The sequence below is a fragment of the Parasteatoda tepidariorum genome, chromosome 8, assembly GCF_982258835.1.
Source record: "Parasteatoda tepidariorum strain Cologne lab strain chromosome 8, Ptep-v5.0, whole genome shotgun sequence".
NCBI lineage: Eukaryota > Metazoa > Arthropoda > Arachnida > Araneae > Theridiidae > Parasteatoda > Parasteatoda tepidariorum.
In genome coordinates, this window is record NC_141762.1 from 80,299,773 (window position 1) to 80,322,191 (window position 22,419).

The window sequence follows — 22,419 nt, forward strand, 5'->3', positions numbered from 1 at the left end:
TAAAGTAATTTTTTATATGTCCTTCATCATCTATCTCCACAGTGATAGACATTCCCTACGTGACTAAAGCAGCTTATGGAGGGGTTGCTTACTGCCTGACCCGTCCTTTAATTGTTCAACTAATTCACAAGCATCCACTTTAGATGGCGTTGTAATTGCCTGGAGATAAGGTCAGTTTGTCCTGTTCGTGAATGATCTATATAAGCAAGCACGCGTGTTAGTTTGCCCATTGCGTGCATTCCAGAATATATGAGCTAAATTTGACGCATTAAATTATCACATTACTAATTTGTATGGGATGATAACCAAGAATCACAAACGATATAGTGAGATTGTGATGGTAATGATGCCAAATTTCTTAAGAGAAATCAACAATTCGAAATCGTTTTAGTAGTACATTTTGCAGTTAGAAAAATTTGTTTTCATAATTCTAAGGCACTATGGAGAAAATATCGTGTCATTAAGCGGTGTGGTTTTGTGTAAGATTTATACATTTTCGAATGTTTGTATCGAAAAAATACCTTTGGAACAAATTTGTTTGACGTAACATACTTTAAAAATAAATAATAACAAAAATATTTAAAATAATAATAACAATTTTGACCAAAAATGTTTAATGCGCAGTAATAAGTGATTTCTAATGTATGTTAACAAAATAATTACGTATTTTTTTCTTTTTACTTAGGTTACCAGGGTTACTTGTACCACTTTTGCTGAGTAAAATTTTAACTCTGATTTTAAAAATATCGCCTTGCGTTTCATAGTTACTAATTTTCCATTATTATCATTTCCCAGTTTGGAAATATTTCGGGTGACATATTTAAAGCTGTGTGTGCTTAATAGGTAAATGCAAGTTTTTAAATATCTTAAGATTGGTTCGTATGTCTGAGATAATTTCAATACAAATTTAAACTTCTCATAGCTTCAATCACAGAACTAGTAATTCTAACTAGTAATTGTACTAGTAATTGTAATTTTAACTAACAATTTGAATGTTATATCTAGTGGTTCTTCATAGCGATAAACTTCGTTAGTCTTCTCTACTTTTGTATTTATTTATTATGATTCTTTTAATTCAGTGTTTTGTGGATTAATAAGATCCCCGAACTTTTTCTAGCTTTTTTTTATACCTAAAGCCGAATCAAGTGTGCACAGGACCCAATAGGTTACTTTATTACGGGACCTTTAAAGGAAGGAAGTAATTTCAATTTTAGGGAAATATTAAAAAAAGAAACGTCAGTGATTGCTTTAGGCCGTAACTTATTTCAAAGAATCTGTCAGAAATTTTAAACATATTTTAAAAGATGAATGCACAATGTTTATTTATTCAGACTTAATTTTTTAGTTAACATAGCAAATTTTCTTTACTAAATTTATAAGTTTAATTATAGTTGCTAATAATATTCAAATTATAGATTGAATTATGTTTTTCCATCCAGTAATTAACTGCATAACGCGCATTAAAAAATAACTATTTTTTTCGAACAATATTTTATTTTTTGAACTATTAATTATTGAAACAGTGATAATCGTCTTTTAAACTTGCGTAATTACTGTTATAAAAAATATCAAGTGTTTGATTTTTGTTTTTACTTAACATTTTACCCATTACTTAACATTTACCATTCACTTACTATGTTTACTTAACATTTACTTACTATACTTACTTAACATTTACTTACCATTTACGCATTTTACTCAAATTCACGGGGTGAGATTTCATCACTTATTTCTCGTGCCCATGCTATTTCCAGGGTAGAGCGTTCAAAAGTAATGGAACAAAATGTTTTAAATCCATCTATCTCTTGTATCAGGAATATTTCTCATTTTTCGCACTCGATAAATGAATCTGACTATTTTAATGTAATTGCAGATAGTTTGTTTTAAATTAGATATCAGCACTATCCAAATATATGTGATATGTATTTCGTACTCTTAGCTCAGCTACAGTTTTTTGTGACTACATATGGTTAAAAATACTGTTTAATATTGTATACATTATGGAGACAGAGTTACATGGATATGGAGTACGCATGGGGTTTTAAATTTCAGGATTAAAAAAGAGAAAATTGCAAAAATTGAAAATGAATACATATATTGAATATACAACATTTTTTAAATAATTTTCTTGAATTAAAAATAGGGACTTCTATAACTGTTTTTTCTTTTCTTTTTTTTTGTTGAAAAAAATAAGATCATTAAGGGGTTAAACCACTGCTTGTTTAATTTACCCCATATTGTGAGGGACAAATGAGATACTTTTTTTTAATTCATCCCTTTTTTGTCTTTATTATGCGTGTTACAGAGAACTTTCATACCTCTTAGCATAGAGTAGTATACCTGCGAATTTAGGCATCATAACAGTTAGTTATTTTTCAAGTAAATGCTCCTAAATTGGCAGATCTTATAACCTGAGACCTGTTCAATTTGTAACTCCGAATGATAGTTGGTCGTCAAAAACACATGGAGAAATGAGAACAGTCTTGCTGCCAAAGAGAGTTTATTGTTACTTCTTTTAATTTCTAATATTAGGCAAAAAATTAATTTTAACCTAATATTAAATGAAAAAAAATGACTATTTCTGAGAAAAGCGAATGTTTATAATACCAATAAGGCACACTATGCATAAAAGTCAGTAAAGTTATTTTCATGATACAAATAAAAGTAAGATCAAATATTTTATGAAGCAAACACATGTTAATTCTTAAAATAAATGTGGCCTTTAAATCAAACAAATTAATAATTATATATTACATTAAATACAAAATGGTGGAAATTATATATGAAAATATTAAATATAATTGAAATATATTAAGAAATTTAAACACAATTAGTCTTATCATACAAATGAAAAAATAAGCTTCGCAATGGTGAACCTTTATTATATTTTATGTATGGCAGCAGCCAAGTCAAGAACGAATTCGCGCCATCTGGAAAAAAATCAACAAAAAAAATTACATTATCGAAGTTTTAATTTTAAATTGAACATTCGGTTAGGTGTTAACTTAAAAATAAATTGCTCTCTCACACATTTATCTGGTTTATACATTATCGAATTCGCAGAGACATTGTTGCTGTCTTACGAAACTTGCCAACACTGACACTCCTACTTTCAGACAGAGGGGTGTGCTACTTCTTGTCTTCCAGTCCTCTATGAGAAATAATTCGACTTTTACCACACAAATACGTCAAAGCCCGTTTTATAGGGAAAACACACATTCACGAATAATCCATCCATCCGCAGATCGCAATTTTGATCTGAACTAAAGCATGATCGCTCTCCGATCAAATATTCCCAAATCGAATTTTTCTAATATATAAAAATAAAATAAAAGTTCAAAGTAGTTAATAAAGCAAAATCAAGAAGCTCAGTTTTCTTTTTAAACACTTGATCGTATTTTAATTCTGCCAGTGATAAAATAAATTAGTCACTTCAATTAAAATAATCTGAAATAAAAATTCAGTGTTAATTTAACATTGGGGTCTGGGCTACAGAAAGATTAAATCTAATACATTGCATAAGCTTATGAAAATAAATACATTGCCTAAGCTTATGAAAATATGGAAAATCAGTTAATTTGTAAGGAAGGTAGATGTTTGCATATTTTTTTTTCCTACTCAATAAATTGCTTCACTGATCGCGAGATTTTTCTCACTCAGAGCTTGTAGCCCCCTCTACTTATTACGAGAAAACTTAAGGCAGTAAATTTTTCCTGCTTTTACAAATTGCCCCATAATTCTATTACAGACAGCTCAATCTTCGGTGTTCGTTTTCTTGGTCATTAGGCTTAAAAATGTTGTGGTGCAGGAATGTACAGTTCAAATAAAAAATAAATTTCTTGATCGAAAAATCAATATTTCGTCCAGAAACGGGAAAACATCCGTCAGGAAACATATGGCTACAGCACTGAAGCATTGGATCGCTGTAAACTTTTATACACCCAAGTTGTTTAGCCTTTTAGGAAATACTTTCTTCCTCCATCGACTGAGCAGGAGTGAATCTTTTGTAACGATTTACGACTATCAGCTGTCAAAAGTCATTGGACTAAGCTGCAGAGGATTCTAGGTATTTTTAAATCTCTTTCCTTTTTTTTCTTCCTTTACGTCATATATTTTATCTCATAAATTCTTTTTCAATCCCCTTTTACGGAAAAAAAAAGTTATACTGCTTATTTTTTTAAAACTTTTGTTAGTATGTCGTTGTTTCGCAGTAAATTTTGTTATGTTTAGAAAGTAAAATGATAAAAAATGCTGTTTGAATTCGGTCTTGCAACATATAATCTAAATAAAGGTATTTAAAATAAATAAATTAGTAGTATGTCGTCGTGTGTTAGAAATTTTTTTTTTCATAGATCATTTATCTGATGGTACTACGGCAAAAATGGCAAATCGAAACAATGTCACATAAACTTTTTTTATTATTATAAATCAAGTTATTTTTACATGAAGAAATAAATTCTTGTACAGTATCCGATTGGTGACGACAGTACGTAGTACAGTATTTCTGGTAGTACAGTAATTTTTTTTCATTATAAATAAGAAATAAACAGTATTTAAACTATTCATCTCGCAGTCTTTTCGTCTTTATTACCATACATTTAGTAAAAAATACTACACTTCAAAAGGTGAAATTACCCGAATGAATGATTTTATGCTATGTTCTAAGATACGATAAGTTACCAAATTTTATCAGATAGTACAAAGCAATAGTTCATCGTTATTTTCAGCAAGATCCTAACTAAAGCTCTTCGGTAAAAATTAACGAGCTTTTTGGTGCTCCCGTAGAACCAGAAGCACTGTAAACGTTAATATACTTTGGTTGTGTTTGCCATTTTTTTTCTTAGTGTATATATAACTATGATATTCAAACTTAGTAAAATAAAGATATCTAAGCATAAACTAAGACATTTTTGAAATATCTTAGTTTTTACTAAGATATTTTAAACGGAGAAACATAGTTAAAAAAAAATTCCCAAATATTTTAAATAATTTAACGCGCTACTTACGCCAAGTTAAGGCTCACAAGTGTGCAATGAGATTGCAGTTCAATTTCACGTGAATTGAGCAGTTGGCAAAAAAAAAAAAATAATGGACCACCTTAAATAAATTTTGATCTAATGATCGGATCTTCATGCCTTAGTACTTAAACTTTATCTTAATCCTTCGAATGGTTAACTTCATATAGGTTTTGTCACTGATTTCATTATTTAAAATATCGTTTGCACTAATTAATTAGCATATTTGAGTTCACCCCCTTGAACAATTACTACGTCTTAAAACGTGAAGATTCGATGATTAGATTAATAGGTTATTCTGGCTAGTCCATTTTTTAAATTTTAAGCACCATGCACAGGTACGGTGCACGAAATTGCAGCGTTAATGCAGTTCGCAATTTAAGTAGGGCAAAATGTTATATGTGTTTTATGTTAAATGTTGATTAGCTCCTATGCAAATGTGCTATACGATAGCGAGTTAGTTTCGTTAAAAAGAGGTTTTTCTTGTTATCCTAATTGGATTGAAACTTAAAAATTCGAATTATAATTGTGGATTTGAAAAAATTCACTATCGTCAGAAAAATTTCAAATATTTAATCATTTTTAAGTTTTTTTTTAATAAAAGCCTCAGACGAGCAAAATTTTCTCTTATGTAGGCATATAAATAATGCTAACTTAACCAATTATGATATAAGCGCTTTCCTGCTTGTTGTTTGGAAAGTATCTTCAAAGAATAAAATTCCATTCATAAATTTTGAAATTAATAATAAAATAGATTAACAATGCTCACTATTGCTAAATATAAAAAATATGTGAATAAACACTGTAATCAAATAATCTAACTCACTTTCACCTTATCTAATAATCTAATTACCTTTTATTTCATTACTTTAGTTAAACAGCCTCCTGCAGGTGGAGATTTATGATATATGAATATACAAACATGGGGAAAGCTGAAAAATATTGTTTTCAAAAATATTATGCTAATCAATTTTGAAAAAAATTGTACAAAATATCTTAAATATTAGTAAATTATATTATTTGCGGAGCTAAAAAGTTTATATTTTTATTTTATTTTTCTATTTGTGCTTTTCACATGCGCTTGGCGGCACAAAGGACCATTTTAATGAAATTCGATATTCTGAAACACGTGGGATTCAAGGTAAAATTGACATTTATTAACACTAGCATTATATCCATCCCAACATCTACGTATGTTAATAAAAATAATGATAAAATTATCACTATCAATGATCTAATTTTATTTTTCATATGAACCATATAATCAACAAGATGTATTTCATTGAGAAATATGAAATACATGAGATAAAGGCAGGTGGAGTACAAGTCAAAATGTATTATATTATTATAGAAATTATTATCTGAATTTCTTAGCTTGCGAAGCCCTTGATCTGAGGGTTATTTACAGTCAAAAATTTGATTTTTAAGGGCAAGTTACTGTAGCTAATTAAGTTTAAATTCTATTTAAATTTTTTCTTTATGTTTAGGCCATGTTAATGGCAACTTCATTTAGATCAATAAGTCACTAGGCTTGTGATCCAAGGCAATTTTTCCATTTTTGAACTTCTTAATTTCTTTAAAAAACGCATCTGCACATTTTAGCCATATGGATAACAGAAGATTCATGGGATCGAATATTATTTCCCATTTGAAATAAATGCTTAGCCTGATTTAAGTTTTTATTAGTGTTTTTCATACATGCTTTTATCGAAAAAATGGCGTGAAAATTAATTTCATGATCTAGCGGTTCTCTGTAAAATTCTCCCGAATATACAATATAGGTATGGGATGAAAGATTTCAGTCTTATAAAAATTTAATCAAAAATTTTGTAAACTTTATAATATTTTGGAACAGTTTATTATAAGAAATTTAGCGTTAAAAGAACGCAAAATATATGATAAAGCAGTTCTTTTTTAAATTAATAAGATAGTAAAAATATCATTTTGAAGACAAATTCATTGTTTTAAGTTATTTATTTAAGTTTAATTTAGTTTTCAAAATGTATTGCAGCTACATAAATTTCATAACCATAACACATTCTTTATTTTTTTCAATTTCGAAAGAAAGTTAGAAACTTATTTATCAATTTAAAAAAAAGTAACATTTAAAAAATAACATTTGACAAAATATAATATATAAAAAAAGTTTATACTTCCTAACTTTCCAATTCTGCAAGTTTCTCTCATCCCTTATAACACTCTGTAAAGTATAAAACTTGTACAGTAAACAAAATATGATACGAATTCAGTCTGTAGACATGTTTCGCTTCAAAATCAAGCAAAAAGTGACAAAAAATCAATCAAGATTACCTCTTTCTTTACTTCTTATGTCAGTATCGTTTTTTGTCTCGAAAAAGTTGTCTTAATTTGAAACATTCTGGCATTTCTGAATACTTTGCAACAAAGTATACATTTTTTTAAATATACTGCTAAAGAATTTTTAGCTTTAATTTTATTTTTAAAATAAAGAAAAATGCCTTTTTCTGAAAAATACTCTTTTAAGTAGAAAGTAAGGCAGATTAAGTTTTCTCACTAGCTGAACAAATGAAAAGGATTCCAAAGATATGACATTAATCAGATTACCGATTTCTTCACAAATAAATTCTAAAAAAATACCTCGATTTTTCGTAGAAAACAATTAAAAAATTAATTTGTTAAACTATAAACATTTTTGTACATTTTCTAGCTCTTCCTTTTTCAGTATTATAATGTACTAAACAAATTATTAATAAAGCTTTTGTTCTTATAAAATTTTGAAACTTGATAATTACATTCATTGACAAAAACTTTAATACAAATAGATGTTCGTTTTTTTAATTGATATAAAAGTGATAAACAGGTTACTAAAGATATTTAACCAATTTTTTTCCTAACACTAAACTGAAACTTGTCTAAAAAATTCATGTTTTTCTTAGTTTTAGCCAAAGTCATTGAAGAAATATATATATAACTGTTCAATGTCTTAAAAAATAAAATAAGGCCCATTTAAAAGAGTGTTAAAAACATATTGAGACATAGTTTTATCATTCTTACATTTAAATTTACTCCTTACTCTTGTATCTAAGATATAAAACACTTTTGAAATCAACTGTTTTTTAGGGCTATCGTATAAATATTTAGCAGGTTGCTTGTTAAAAATACATATTAAAATATGATTCTTAACATAGTTTTATTTATTCAGAGAGAGGATCTTTTCGTGTCTGATTTCGTGATTTTGAGCACTAACATGCAGTCACCCTCGAGAACAATTAAGATCGAGTCTGATCATTGTGTCATTATAAGTTATTCAAGGTGATTCGTTTTTTTTCCACACTGTGCAAATTCTTGTTCTTATTAAGGCGATATTTTTTGCATCTACCATTTTAGCGTTTGAAAAGCTCTGCTTCATTATTTCAGATCCAGCTCGAAATGCCTATCTGTCTATATTCTCCATAGTACAATATGAGATATTATCTTGTTAATTATCTTATTTCTGTCAAAAAAATTCCTATGATAAAAGACACGTGATAAAAGAGACAATTTTTTCCTTTTTTTTTGAAAAATATAAATTTCCTACCAAAGGACCGGCGTGCAAAAATGGGTTAACTGACTATTAGATATTCCCTATATTCTTTTAACATATGCCTAAGTTTAAATACTCAAGACTAATTTTTATTTCTATTTTAGCTCTATCCAATCAAGATATCACAGGGACTGAACCGGCGTTTGCCGAGTCAATCCCAAATATCACAGTCACGGCAGGACGAAATGTGAGCTTGACATGCGTGGTGGAAAATCTTCAAAATTATAGGGTACGTACTTTTTTTTATTTTTAAAATTATTTAGATGCAAATAACATGATTTTTAGATCAAGTTATTGAAGGAGTTCGTAATTTTGCGTGATGTATTAAAAAAACACTCTCATGAATGTAAGGACTGGAGTGTCAAAAGTAATTTAATTGAGGGTAATTTATTTCAATCATTTTTTCATCTCCAATATACACAGTCCAGTCACATTAATGTGACCATCACCTACTTTCGACGTCAACGTTAAATAACCAATTACGGAGTGCATGTGGCAGCACATTACAGTATAGTGTATATATTGGATGTCCTAGGGCATCGAAAAGCATTTCAGTCGTTGGCGCAATGCAGAAACGTAGCGATTTATCCGACGTCCAAAAGGGCATGATTATTGGCTTTCGAACCAAGGGTGGAAGCATTTCGGAAACGACTGATTTTGTGAACTGTTCGCGTGCCGCCGTGGTAAAAGTATACCGTGCTTGGCAAAATGGCACTATACAAAACAAGCGGCATGGCACATGTGGTACACCACGGGCAAAAGATGGCAGAGGCTACGGAGATGCGTTCAGACGAATAGACGTGCAACTGTTGAGCAACTGACAGCCCAAATGAACCAAGGGGCTACCAAGAGTTTATCCTCAACAACTGTTCAGCAAACGTTGCTGCGCATGGGCCTCCCCAGCAGACGCCTGGTTAATGCACCCATGCTGACTGCTGTTCATCGGTGACGAAGGCTGGAATTTGCGTGTCAGTACCGCAACTGGACGTCCACAGAGTGATAACAGGTGGCTTTTTCCGATTAATCACATTTTAGCTCCATGGGACTGATGGACGTTGGCGTATACGGCGTGAAACGTCTGAAAGCAAACACCCTGCAACAATTGCCGGAAGACTGCAGGCTGGAAGAGGGAGCGTTATGGTTTGAAGAATGTTTTCCTGGCATTAACTGGGTGCACTCATCATTGTGGAAGGAACTATGGATCCGTACAAGTAAGTATCTGTCCTTGCGGACCACGTCCACCCCTACATGTAAATGATTTTTCCTCAGAATGATGGCATCTACCACCAGGACAATGCGAGGTGTCATACAGTTCGCAGTGCATGTGCGTGGTTCGAAGAACACCAGGATGAATTTACCGTACTCCCCTGGCCAGCAAACTCACCGGATTTAAACCCAATCGAGAATCTGTGGAACCACCTCGATCGGGTTGTTCGCGCCATGGATCCTCAACAGCGTAATCTAGCGCAGCTGACCACGGCACTGGAGTCGGCATGGCTCAACATCCCAGTGAACACCTTCAGAAACCTAATTGACTCTCTTCCTGCACGTCTCGTAGCGGTTCGCTCTGCCAAAGGTGGTTATTCTGGATTTTGACAGGTGGTCACATTAATGTGACTGGACTGTATATATATATATATATATATATATATATATATATATATATATATATATATATATATATATATATATATATATATATATATATATATATATATATATATATATACAACAAAATAAATAAATACAAAAAAACACGAAGAAAATTAATAAAAACTATAAATTTCATTTATTGCGCATAAGCAGCAAGTGAACAGAATTCATTAGATAAGTTCAAAATGAAGATAAAACAAAGGAAAATTACAGACCTATGAAGAAAAAAAAAGGGGGGGGGAACGAAAAATAATAATAGAAAAAAAATAGCAAATAACTGGGAAGAAAGTAAAAAGGATGAAATTTTTTTTAAAAAATCCGGAAAATAAAAGATATAATCTTTTTATCAGCCCACACAATTATATCCGCAAAAAAGAGAGATTATATCCACACTTTTTTTTGCGGATATAATCGGATGTGGGCTGATAAAAAGATTATATCTTTTATTTTCCGGATTTTTTAATAAAATTTCATCCTTTTTTTCCCCTAGTTATTTGTTATTTTTTTTATTATTATTTTTCGTCTCCCCCCTTTTTTTTGTATATGTCTGTAATTTTCCTTTGTTTTATCTTCATACTTATATTATTATTATTATTATTATATATATATATATATATATATATATATATATATATATATATATATATATATATATATATATATATATATATATATATATATATATATATATATATATATATATATATATATATATATATATATATATATATATATATAACATTAGTATATTAATACCACTTTATTATAATTTTACTAATGTAAGGTTTTTCAGAAGCCTATGAAATATAGTGAGATAATAAAAAATCACTGTATATTGCAGCATGCCTAAATGAGAAATCTTACGCTCACTCCCTCCTAATGACATCATCATATAATCACACGACTTTGAGCATAATTATCCTTACTATTTATACATTATGGCAATGAGCGGGGAAAAACAGCAATATCTTCTAAGACCAAATAAAAGCAAAAACTTTCGTAGAGGAAATCAAATAAAAAGACGTCCCCATTTTCATAAAAAAAATTCAGATGATTTATTCGACGTTTACTATAATATTTTCTTACGATATAATATGTCATTATTGTTATAAGTTCATGTGCATAAGTTCATATCAAGAAAGGAAAAAAAATGCTAATCATAAAAAAATAATATTTATGCAGTTGTTGGTAGTTATCTTAATATATTTTTACCACTTTTAGTTTGAGCTTACTTTGATTAAAAAAAAAAAAAAAAAAAAAAAAAAACAATATTAAAATATTTTTTAAGCATTTGAAAACTTAGTATGACTTTGTCGATGAAAATAAGGATTAATGTGCAACTTAAAAAGTTTTTTGCCCTCTTTAATCAGGTTGCAATATTTGCTGCAAATATAATAAATTTTCGGTGGCTGAGTGGTAGCTGTTCGCTCTCCCGTGCCACAAGTCCTGGGTTCGTTCGTCGGGTCGGGCAAGGTTGACTCGGCCTTTCATCCCTTCAGTGGATCGATAAATGAGTACCAAGCATGCTTGGAAAACTAAACACCGGGGGTTACGCGTTCGGCGATGACCTGAGCGGAATATCTGCCGCTGCACCCCAGAGCCCAAGGTCAAGAAAACTGAGATGGCCACAGTAGGCCTTGGCCTCTATAGGCTTAGCGCCACTGAGTTTAGTTTTTTTAAAATAAATTTTCAGGTAACTTCTTAAAATTTTTTTTTTTCAGGTATTTTTTAAAAGTTTCAAATATAGTATGTTTTCAAAAGAAAATTTCCTTAAAAATTAAAATAATGTTTCATGTGTCATGATTTAGAGCCTCTTTGTAAACTTTTGAGAATTGCTTGCAGTATTTTATATAAGAAACATAGGAAAGTGATACAAGGTCAACCAGTGTTAAGATGCTGTGCATTTATTTTGTGTTGCAAACAGAAACCATGGATCATTATACTGGAAACAAGAAATAAGTAGGAATATTTTGAAAGGATCTCCATTTTCCTTTTCGATCTATTTTACTCAATTGATTTTCTGGGCAGTAAGATTCTAATATACCTGGGTTATTCAATATAGCTATTATGATCTGAAGCAAATGTTCTTTTTATCCAATAACAAGTCTGATAAAGAGAACTTTATGAGTTTTCTAAAGACAAAATGGGATTCATTTCAAGCCCTTCTTTGCATTTTAACTCGATTCTCCCGTCAGAGCAGTGGAACAGTAAGCAATATTATTTCAAATTTATATTTTATTGCTTGATGCTTTTTATGCCTTTATTTTAATGGCAAAAAAAGTTAAGAGGAAACAGAATTTACTATAAAGGTTATGAGAATATGAATTCTTAAAATGCATATAGGATAATATTTATGAACTTAAAATTAGTTAGTGGTCACATTTTGATGATCAATTTGAAACTAGATTTTTATTCGAAATACAGTTTTTCCATTCCTTGTCTTATTCATGAATGGCCTGTGTTAAAATAGATGTTATTTAAATAAAAAGAAATGGCGCTTTCTCTGAATGGATTTAAATTAATGATATATTTTGTTAAATTTATTGCTTTTAGTCTTAAAATTTTAGTTTATTCTCTAAGGATGGGTGGCTAAAACTGTAAATCTATTTTTTATTAACACAAAAATATTAATAAAAATTAAATTTATCCATTCTGTTAACTGGCACAGAAACAGGTGAAAAAAATTCTAGATGTCTCCTGATAAATTTTTTTCTGACGTCATTCAATAGTACTACCTGAGGTTTAATTCAATTTTAAAGCATAGTTCATACTTGTTTTCCCAGCCGTAGCTTGCAAATAGTTTCAATATTTATTTTAAATTTGTATTTTGTAACCGTGTCTATAGTATTTCTACATATAAAGCAAATTATTTTTATCCCTTGGGTGATTCTAAGAATATACAAAATGATTTTTTATGCATTAAATAATAAAAAAAATTATGATATGTAAATTTAGGTATGAGTTGTATTTTAAAATTATTACATTTGTTTGTTTATAAACATGTGATAAATATTAAAAACAAAAAAAATAAGTTTATCAAAAATAAGTTTTGTAAATACTTTTATTAATATTCTTCCACGTGCATTTCTTCACATACATTTACATTATTCGTGTTTGTTTACATCTAGAAACAGCTTCTGTATGCTTTTAAAATGTTTTAACTCTTTGACGCAGAATTTTTTCATAATTTTTTTAATTACAGTGTATTTATTTAGTATTTTTATTATTTTTTTACTAAATTTTTCAATTATAAAAATAATTGAAAAATATTATGTATAGCACTTTAATAATTAATGGTTATGAAATGGTACAGCATGGAGCATCAGAGTCATTTTCTCCATTAAAGGTCCCGCATTAAAGGAAAAACTCGGCTTCCTTCCAAAGAATACTCATAGTTTTTCCAAGTTGCATTTATTTGCAGTTGCTCAGATCTAAGAGAAACCGTTATTTATCATCGAAGTTTCTTAATTTTACAAATTCAGTTATTGATAAATGTTTGAATATGAATGAAAAAAAAATCAAACAAATTTTTGGCTTTTATATATTAATAAAAAAATAATTTCAATAATCTAATGGACTTTTTATTAATTATTAGACTGCTTTAATAGACTGTAATAAATTTTAATTATTACACTGAAATCATTTTTAATCTGCATAAAATATATTTTTTTTTAAAATTAGAGTGTCAGAAAAATTACATAAAAGAGACACCTGTGTTATATCTCCGTCAAAGGGTTAAATCATTCAATCCAACTTCAAGGGAAAAAAATTATTTTTTCTAAGTAAAATGCATATTTACAAATGTGGTTGAAGGGAGAAATGACAGAGAGATATGTTCATTGATGGCCGGCAGGGTTCGAATCAAGGACTTTCGGGACTGTAGTAGGAGGATTTAACCATCATAGTTGTACAATCCAGTGAATTGGGAGTCAACACATTGCATGCGGCCAACTTTTCCAACAAAATGTATCACAGCTGTTATATATTAAAATTTTAAATAAGTGGTAGGCAAGATTTCATAAAAGCAACAAACTTGTCACTATCGCTACAACTATAACTACGAAAAAAAATGCGATGAATGATTGCAGTACTGCTTTTATATATATTGAATGAATTATGTTCCTAGTAATTACGAATCAATAATTTCTTTGTAAAAAGGAGCGGAAATGAAGTAATTTTGCTACAACTTTTTTAAAATTTTGTATGGATCGCGAAATTTCAAAACATATTTTGACGTTACCCGCTTGCAATGTGCTTAAAAGCTATATATATTTCATTCGCTAATAAGTTTTTTTTTGATATAGTGAAGCAAGCAAAAAGTGAAATTAAAATTACCATAATTTATTTTAAATCATTGAAATATATTACATTGAAATATATACTGGACATTGAAATATATTTGTAGACCTCGGTTTCCTTAGGACAATGGAGTGCAAGTGAGGTGATTTTGTAGATGTGCCAGTGACCTACAGTAAAAGGCTGATATTAATAGGAAATGGAGTGCAAGTGAGGCGATTTTGTAGATAAGACAGTGACCCTATAGTTAAAGACTGATAATAATAGCCATCATTGCAATAAATGTATTAACGTTTTAAGAAATTGCTTTAAAAAAATGTTATTGTAACTTTATTATGGGTGTTCAGTCTTTATCTGATTACACTGTAAGAAACTTCAATTAAATTACAGAATAAAGTATCAGCTCTTAAGTTGCATCATTCATATAATTAATCTTCACCGTAAAATATTTTACCGTACCTTATTTTTTGCAGCAATTATTGCTGTAAAAGTTACGGTATATCAGATTATTGGTTTCGTAACATAATCCGGTAGAAATGGATTTTTTGAATTGAGAGCTGGTACTTTTTACCGTAATTTGTTTGGAATATTTTTCTGAGAGTTCTTTACATGTACTGTTCACCGATTAAAAATCATGGTAAAAATGTTTGTTTTTGTATTTTTCTTTATTCCAGCTATATGACTTCTGTGTCGTGATTTCGTTTTACTTTATTTATTATGTGTAATATTGAATATAAATACGTGATAGATAATAATAATTTTCTATTTAGGTTGCTTGGATTCATACAAATCGGTACACTCTGTTAACGTTACAAAACAGAGTAATAACAAGAAGCTCTCGATTCAAAGTAAGCAACAACAGTCTCAGAACATGGTTTCTACACATTTATAACGTACAAGAAAGGGATAGAGGAGAGTATATGTGCCAAATTAACACTATTCCAATGATGACACAAGTTGGATACCTAGAGGTAGTTGGTAAGATATTATCTTCAATTTTTAAGAAATCTGAGGCTATAAAAATAATAAAATAATTGCATACCAGTTTACTAGTTTATGTTAAATATCAAAATTGGTTATGGTTTAATTTTTATGAGTCACAGAAGTGTTACACTCAAGTTCATAATCGTTGGACTTCAATTTGCCCATGAGGTGATTTTTTGTATGGAACAGTATGAATAAAATTGCTAACATTTTTGCTTAACTTGCATAGTAGCTCTTAAGAAATTATTATAAACACATTAGAAAATTTAAAAAAAATTACTTAATGTAAGAATAATATTTTGTTTCGTAAAATTAATTATTTTTTGGATGTATGTTATAACATCGGCATTTGGATAGAATGACACTGTATAACACTGGTTCAAATAGAAAATACGAAAACATAATTTTTCCCTACAGAAATATTTATCTGTAGCAAATCATCTATATTATGAGTAGTATGCATGGGATAAAAGTAGAGTAATAACAGAAATGTTTGGAATTTATTGTTAATTTAGTTAGTTTGTTCAGCTAGTTAGTTTTATGTATCCATGGTTAATAGCTAAGTCTGCTTACTTAACCTTCCATGAATTATGACTTGTGGAATACAGATACCCGATCATGTCAGAAGTCTTATTAAAAAAATAAAATAAAATAAATAAAACCAAAAAGAAGAAATCTGAAGAAAAAATTTCAAACATTCATTATTGTAGAGAGTGCTTGTTCCTCCTTATTTTTAAAAAGGATTATTAAAAGGTATGTTAATGACTCAAGATTAAATTTAAATAACTTTTTTAAAAATTATGCTCAGGATTTTTTTTACAGTTTATGATAGGGTATTAAAATAATATTTTAGCTTAAAATTGTGGAACTGTCAAAATATCAATGTAATGTTTGTTCACACGTTTCTGTGGTACTGCAATTATTAAATCAAAATTTCTGCTCCTTTATGTTTTACCTTGATACATCTTCCAATTTCTTAATAAAAATTTTTTTTGAACAATTTCATTTTTTTTTTAATTTTTTTTTTATTTAAGTCAAATTGTGTGATATTTTTCTGGAAAGCTAACATAAAAAAAACAATGATAGATGTATGAGCATAAGCTTTATTATTTTTTTCTTTTACGTCTTAATTTTTTCCTTCTTTCTATTATCTGATATTGGTTTATTCTTTTCTTCAGCAAGTAGTAATAGTCTTATAAATCTTCAAATTAGAGCCTAAAAGCCTAGTTTTGAGATTAATAGCCATTATTTAGTATAAATTGCTGTTTCTTTTGCTAAAATAGTTATCATCACAATCCTTTTACTAATAATGAAAATATTAACTTCATTTTCGAAATTTCTTTTAATTTTTAAATGTGTTATCTGTACAAAGATATTAAATCATTTTTCTATAAAATTGATTAGAAGAGAAATAAATTGTAAGAATGTATAAGTTTTTCAACTAAAAACAATTTCCGTGTATTTTTTGATTTACTTGCACATTTCTTAGCCTTAAAAATATCTCCTCAAAAATTCCCCAGGAATAATTCCTACGAACTGCACATGTTTGCATATTTTACTCTTATAGATTAAGCCATGCATTTATGATTGAATAAAAAATGTGCTTTCTCAGCAAAAAAGATAACATAATGCATTTCAATACAGAAACCATTATAAAGCAATCATGAATTAGAAGCTTACACATTTTTTTTTCAACGTTGGAAACATTCACTTATTTTTCTCCTCCTTGGATTTTCATCCTACGTTGGAAAATAGTTCACATTAAGCTTATCTTTTTATTCTATCCATGTATGACTAAAAGAGGTTAAAATTGAACTTTTTTCCTTGCTTTCAAATTTGATGGTTTGGGAACATCTTTAATCGTATAAAATGCTTATTGAATTATTTGAAGCAAAAATAACTTTTTATCTTCAAACTTGTTTTCATATATTTGAATTTTTTTTCAGTTGAATAAGGAGTGAGTCAATTGTCAAAATTAAACTAATAGAGCCATTGTATTTTACTTGCTCTGTATAATACAAACTACAATTATGGAAACCAAATTTTTCGGTGAACGGCAAAAATTACCAAAAATTGTATGTTTATGTATATATATATATATATATATATATATATATATATATATATATATATATATATATATATATATATATATATATATATATATATATATATATACAGTGGTGGCCAAAAGTGTGGACACTTTTTGATAGTTTCATGTTTTTCAAATTTGTGTGCTTGTAGAATATATTAATTTTCACTTAAATACAAACGTTTGGATATCAAATTGAAGGTAATTTAATGTAAAATTTAATAATAAATACAGTATTACAATATCTGTATTACAAAAAAAGTTATGCAATTAATAGTAAGATCTATCTTAGATTTGCATTTTTTTAAAGTGATGCTTACACAATCAATACTTAGTAGGATAACCCTTAATTTTCAGGACAGCTTCTCAGCGTCTTTTCATCGAGTGAACGAGTGGTTTGGAGTTCATCTTTCGTAATCACATGGTGCAAAGAATCAATTATAGCTTCACTTAGTTGTCTTTTATTGGATGGACGATTTTTTCGTACAAGAATTTTCAAGCGTCGCCACAAATTTTCAATTGGATTGAGATCAGGACTGTTTCCTGGCCACGGTAATATATCTATGCCTATATTTTGAAAGCATTCTTTGCATATTTTTGCTGTGTGGCATGGAGCTGAATCCTGCTGAAAAATAAATGGTGCGTTGTTGGAGAAGAGATCCCGGATGGAAGGTATCAATTTTGGTTTGAGGGCAGTTTCGATGCATTTTTTGGCATTCAGGATGCCATCAATCACTTGAATTCGGCCCACACCATCTGCAGATATACATGCCCAAATCATGACATTTGTTGGATTTTTAGTAGTTGCTTCAACGCAATCAGGATGAAGCGCTTCACCTACTCTACGTCTCACGTATTTTCTATCATCACTTCCAAAGAGCGATATTTTACTCTCATCACTCCAGATTACTTGCTTCCATTGATTTTCTGACCATTTAATGTGTTCTTCTGCCGACTTAACTTGATTTTCGCGTTGCGTTTGATTTAAATATGGTTTTTTCCTTGGAATTCTAACTTGTAGTCCAAATCCTGATAGGCTTCTTCTTATAGTTCTTGAATTTACTGCAATAGCAGCTGCATTCATTTCACATCTAATGGTATCTGGTGACATTTTTCTATCTTGAAGGCATAGCCATTTAATTTTTCTATCGGTAGTAGCACTTGTGCATTTTTTTCGGCCTGATTTGGCATCCTGAATGCCAAAAAATACATCGAAGCTGTCCTGAAACCAAAATTGATACCTTTCATCAGGGATCTCTTCCCCAACAACGAACCATTTATTTTTCTGCAGGATTCAGCTCCATGCCACACAGCAAAAGTATGCAAAGCATGCTTTCAAAATAAAGGCATAGATATATTACCATGGCCAGGAAACAGCCCTGATCTGAATCCAATTGAAAATTTGTGGCGACGTTGAAAATTCTTGTACGAAAAAAACGTCCATCCAACAAAAGACAACTAAGTGAAGCTATAATTGATTCTTGGCTCCATGTGATTACGAAAGATGAACTCCAAACACTAGTTCACTCGATGAAAAGACGCTGTGAAGCTGTCTTAAAAATTAAGGGTTATCCTACTAAGTATTGATTGTGGAAGTATCACTTTAAAAAAATGCAAATCTAAGATCGATCTTACTATTAATTGCATAACTTTTTTTGTAATACAGATATTGTAATACTGTATTTATTATTAAATTCTACATTACATTACCTTCAATTTGATATCCAAACGTTTGTATTTAAGTGAAAATTAATATATTCTACAAGCACACAAAGTTGAAAAACATGAAACTTTCAAAAAGTGTCCACACTCTTGGCCACCACTGTATATATATATATATATATATATATATATATATATATATATATATATATATATATATACATATATATATACATATACATATATATATACATATATATATATATATATATATATATATATATATATATATATATATATATATATATATATATATATATATATATATATATATATATATATATATATATATATATCGATCTATTTTTCTCAATAAATAGTAATGGCTTTTTAAACAACTACTAAGATGCATCTTGCAAGTATTTATCCGTCCAAATGTATGAGAAATAATTCGTATTTATTTAAAACTAGCTGTACCCTGCGTGCGTTGCAACGCTTTCAGTTTGAATTTTAATTTTGTATTTAAGTGTGTAAATGAGATTTGCGATTATGATTTGAAATGCAAATTTTATTTAATGGTGAAAAAAAAAAACAGTGATTGTCTCAGTAGTTAATTCTCTAGGATATCGTTAGTGCATTTTCAAACAGACATGTATGGTGATGCACACGGGGCATGAAACATATTTTGGACAATGATCTGAAATAAGACTGGATCTATGGTGACATCAAGAATTTCTGCTGATATCTGTCAGTTTGGCAAGGTGGTTTTTTTTTCAATAAGCCAAATTAGAATGTGTGCCTGAGGCAATCCTCGTTTTGCCATTCAATAGAGTACACCCAACACCGTGTCTCTCTAAAAACATGACGCTTCACAATGAAATCAAGTAAAGATTATCATTTTTGTTTGAACACACGTGCTGTAATATCATGACGATCCGATGATGATTGTCCTGGTAACAAAATATCTCTAATTTCAACCCAAGCAGAATTGCACGTAAATGTAATAAATAAATCTAGGAGCCCATATGCGAAAACATATGTCATTGCATCCTGTGAGTATTCATACATGTGCCTTGGAGTCCAAGGCACATGTATGAATACTCAGACATGTATGAATACTACATTTGCAGGGAGTCTAAGTTTTTCTCCCTGCAAATGTAGTCGGCAATATAATCATTTTCCTCACATCATTAGGATTAACGTTACCATCATTAATTATTGCATCCCGTAAATGAATGCATTCTTATGAACGTAATTTGGTTTGATTTAATTTAATATACAGTAGGCGTTCAGTTTCAATTTTCGCATACATATCGATAATGTATTAATGAACTAATTGTCGACATTTTAAAGTATGATTATCAGCGTTTTGGCAATCATTAATCTATATGCATAAAAACTTATTACACTTGTTTTCTTATTGGTTTTCTCGCCTGTTTGCGGACTTCTTAATTTTATGTTAAAATAATATCCCTCCTCTCCTCACCAAAATAAAATAGGATATTGCAATGCATCATATGATCGATAAGTTTCTGAGAACTCTTTGAACGTCACGATTTCTGCGATGAAGAACTGTATCGCGGGAGGTAAATTCTTCGCCAACTATAACAATAGCCACTTCATCCAATGTTGGCTCATTGTATTTTTCTTTGTGGTGGCCTACAGGTGTTTTTTCAGCTCTAATAACAACTTTGTAAATATCGGATGACATTTAGTCAAGGGCAATTGTGAACAGCCTAATTAACTGATTATGTTGATCGAAAAATTTTTGTAATACGGTAACAATTTTTCGTTTAGTGCCATTGTTTACCTGACAACGTTGATTGACTTGATCATTTGTGTTATCCATGAAATAAATTTGTAGAAATTTATGATCTGCGTTAGGCATTGAAAGAAGTGATCCTGCACGATGATAAATTTGGCCTTGCACTTTGAATGTTGGGATGTAATTCTCGTTCACGATACGTGTAGCACCGAATAAAGTAATTTAGAAACACGAATTGTACCGGCGTATATGTGCCAAAAAATGTTTCGATTGGTTTGTTTGACCTGATACGAAGGTTGATAATGTCTCGGCAGGCGACGTAAAATCTTGTAGTTTCAGTATGCCTATAGAACAGCAAATTTCAGCTGTTTCATTTTTAAATTTGAGAGCATTACAAAACATACATAATTGATATATTTCTCCGATGATGACACTTGGGGGAAGACTATAGTTTGTTGTCGGATCATAGTGAAATGCACTGAAATTCAAATCAGAGTATTGGCAGCATCTGAATAGCGAAATGCGTTCTCGGTCGGTTTTCATTCTTACTTCCCGTTGCTCTGATGTTTCCGACGAACTGGCTTGTGTAGTTCGTAGTTGATTTGTTGACAATCTTCTTTCCTGTTGCTCAGACGTTTCTAAGGAACGGTCAAAAGCATTCTGTTTCTCGATTAGTTTCAAGTCTTTTTCCCTTTTGCTCCGATGTTTCTGTGGCGGCATTAACTTTGAACTTTTGTGATCTGGCAACTAAACAAAAAGATTCAGTTTAGTTTTCTGTCACAAAGAGATCGAGTTTGGCTTTTGTGTTCTACTGGAGATAACGTCAGCGATCTTTGTCTATAGTTGTGTTCTAATATTTTCACGAATGTTATTTTACTTGTTAAATGTTATATTAAAGTTGTTAAGTTTTACTGTTCTTATTTCATTTACTTAAAGCATTAGTTTCAATTACATAGACTTATATATCTGCTAAACTGGTGACAACGGACGTGATGGATGGCGAAAATGGAAACAGTACTAAAACGGAGCCAGCAATGCCAGAACTTTCGCGTGTAGCTGTTAAAGTTCCCCAATTTTGGAAAGAAAATCCTGCAATATGGTTTTCACAGGTGGAATCTCAGTTTATCACTGCAGGAATTACTCAAGATAGTACAAAATATCATACGATCGTCGCTTCAATCGAGACGGACATTTTATCGCAGGTCAGTGACATTATCACTTCACCTCCAAGTACAAACATGTATGATACTTTAAGGCAAAGATTAATTGAAATATTCAGTATTTCTGAAGAACGTCGTCTGAAAAAACTCTTGCAAGATATCGCATTAGGTGATAGACGACCATCAGCATTGCTGCGACAAATGCAAGATTTGGCTGGTGATCGTGTTGG

General features: G+C 29.9%; 1 protein-coding gene across 1 annotated transcript in view; it reads left to right on the plus strand.

The window, feature by feature from the left end:
• LOC139425621 (neurotrimin-like) overlaps nt 1–22,419 on the plus strand; it is a 64,741-nt gene that overhangs the window by 22,719 nt on the left and 19,603 nt on the right. Inside the window, exons 2-3 of the mRNA XM_087169224.1 lie at nt 8,682–8,806; nt 15,297–15,504. Of these exons, the coding sequence (XP_087025350.1) occupies nt 8,682–8,806; nt 15,297–15,504 (333 nt within the window). The remainder of the gene's footprint in view (nt 1–8,681; nt 8,807–15,296; nt 15,505–22,419) is intronic.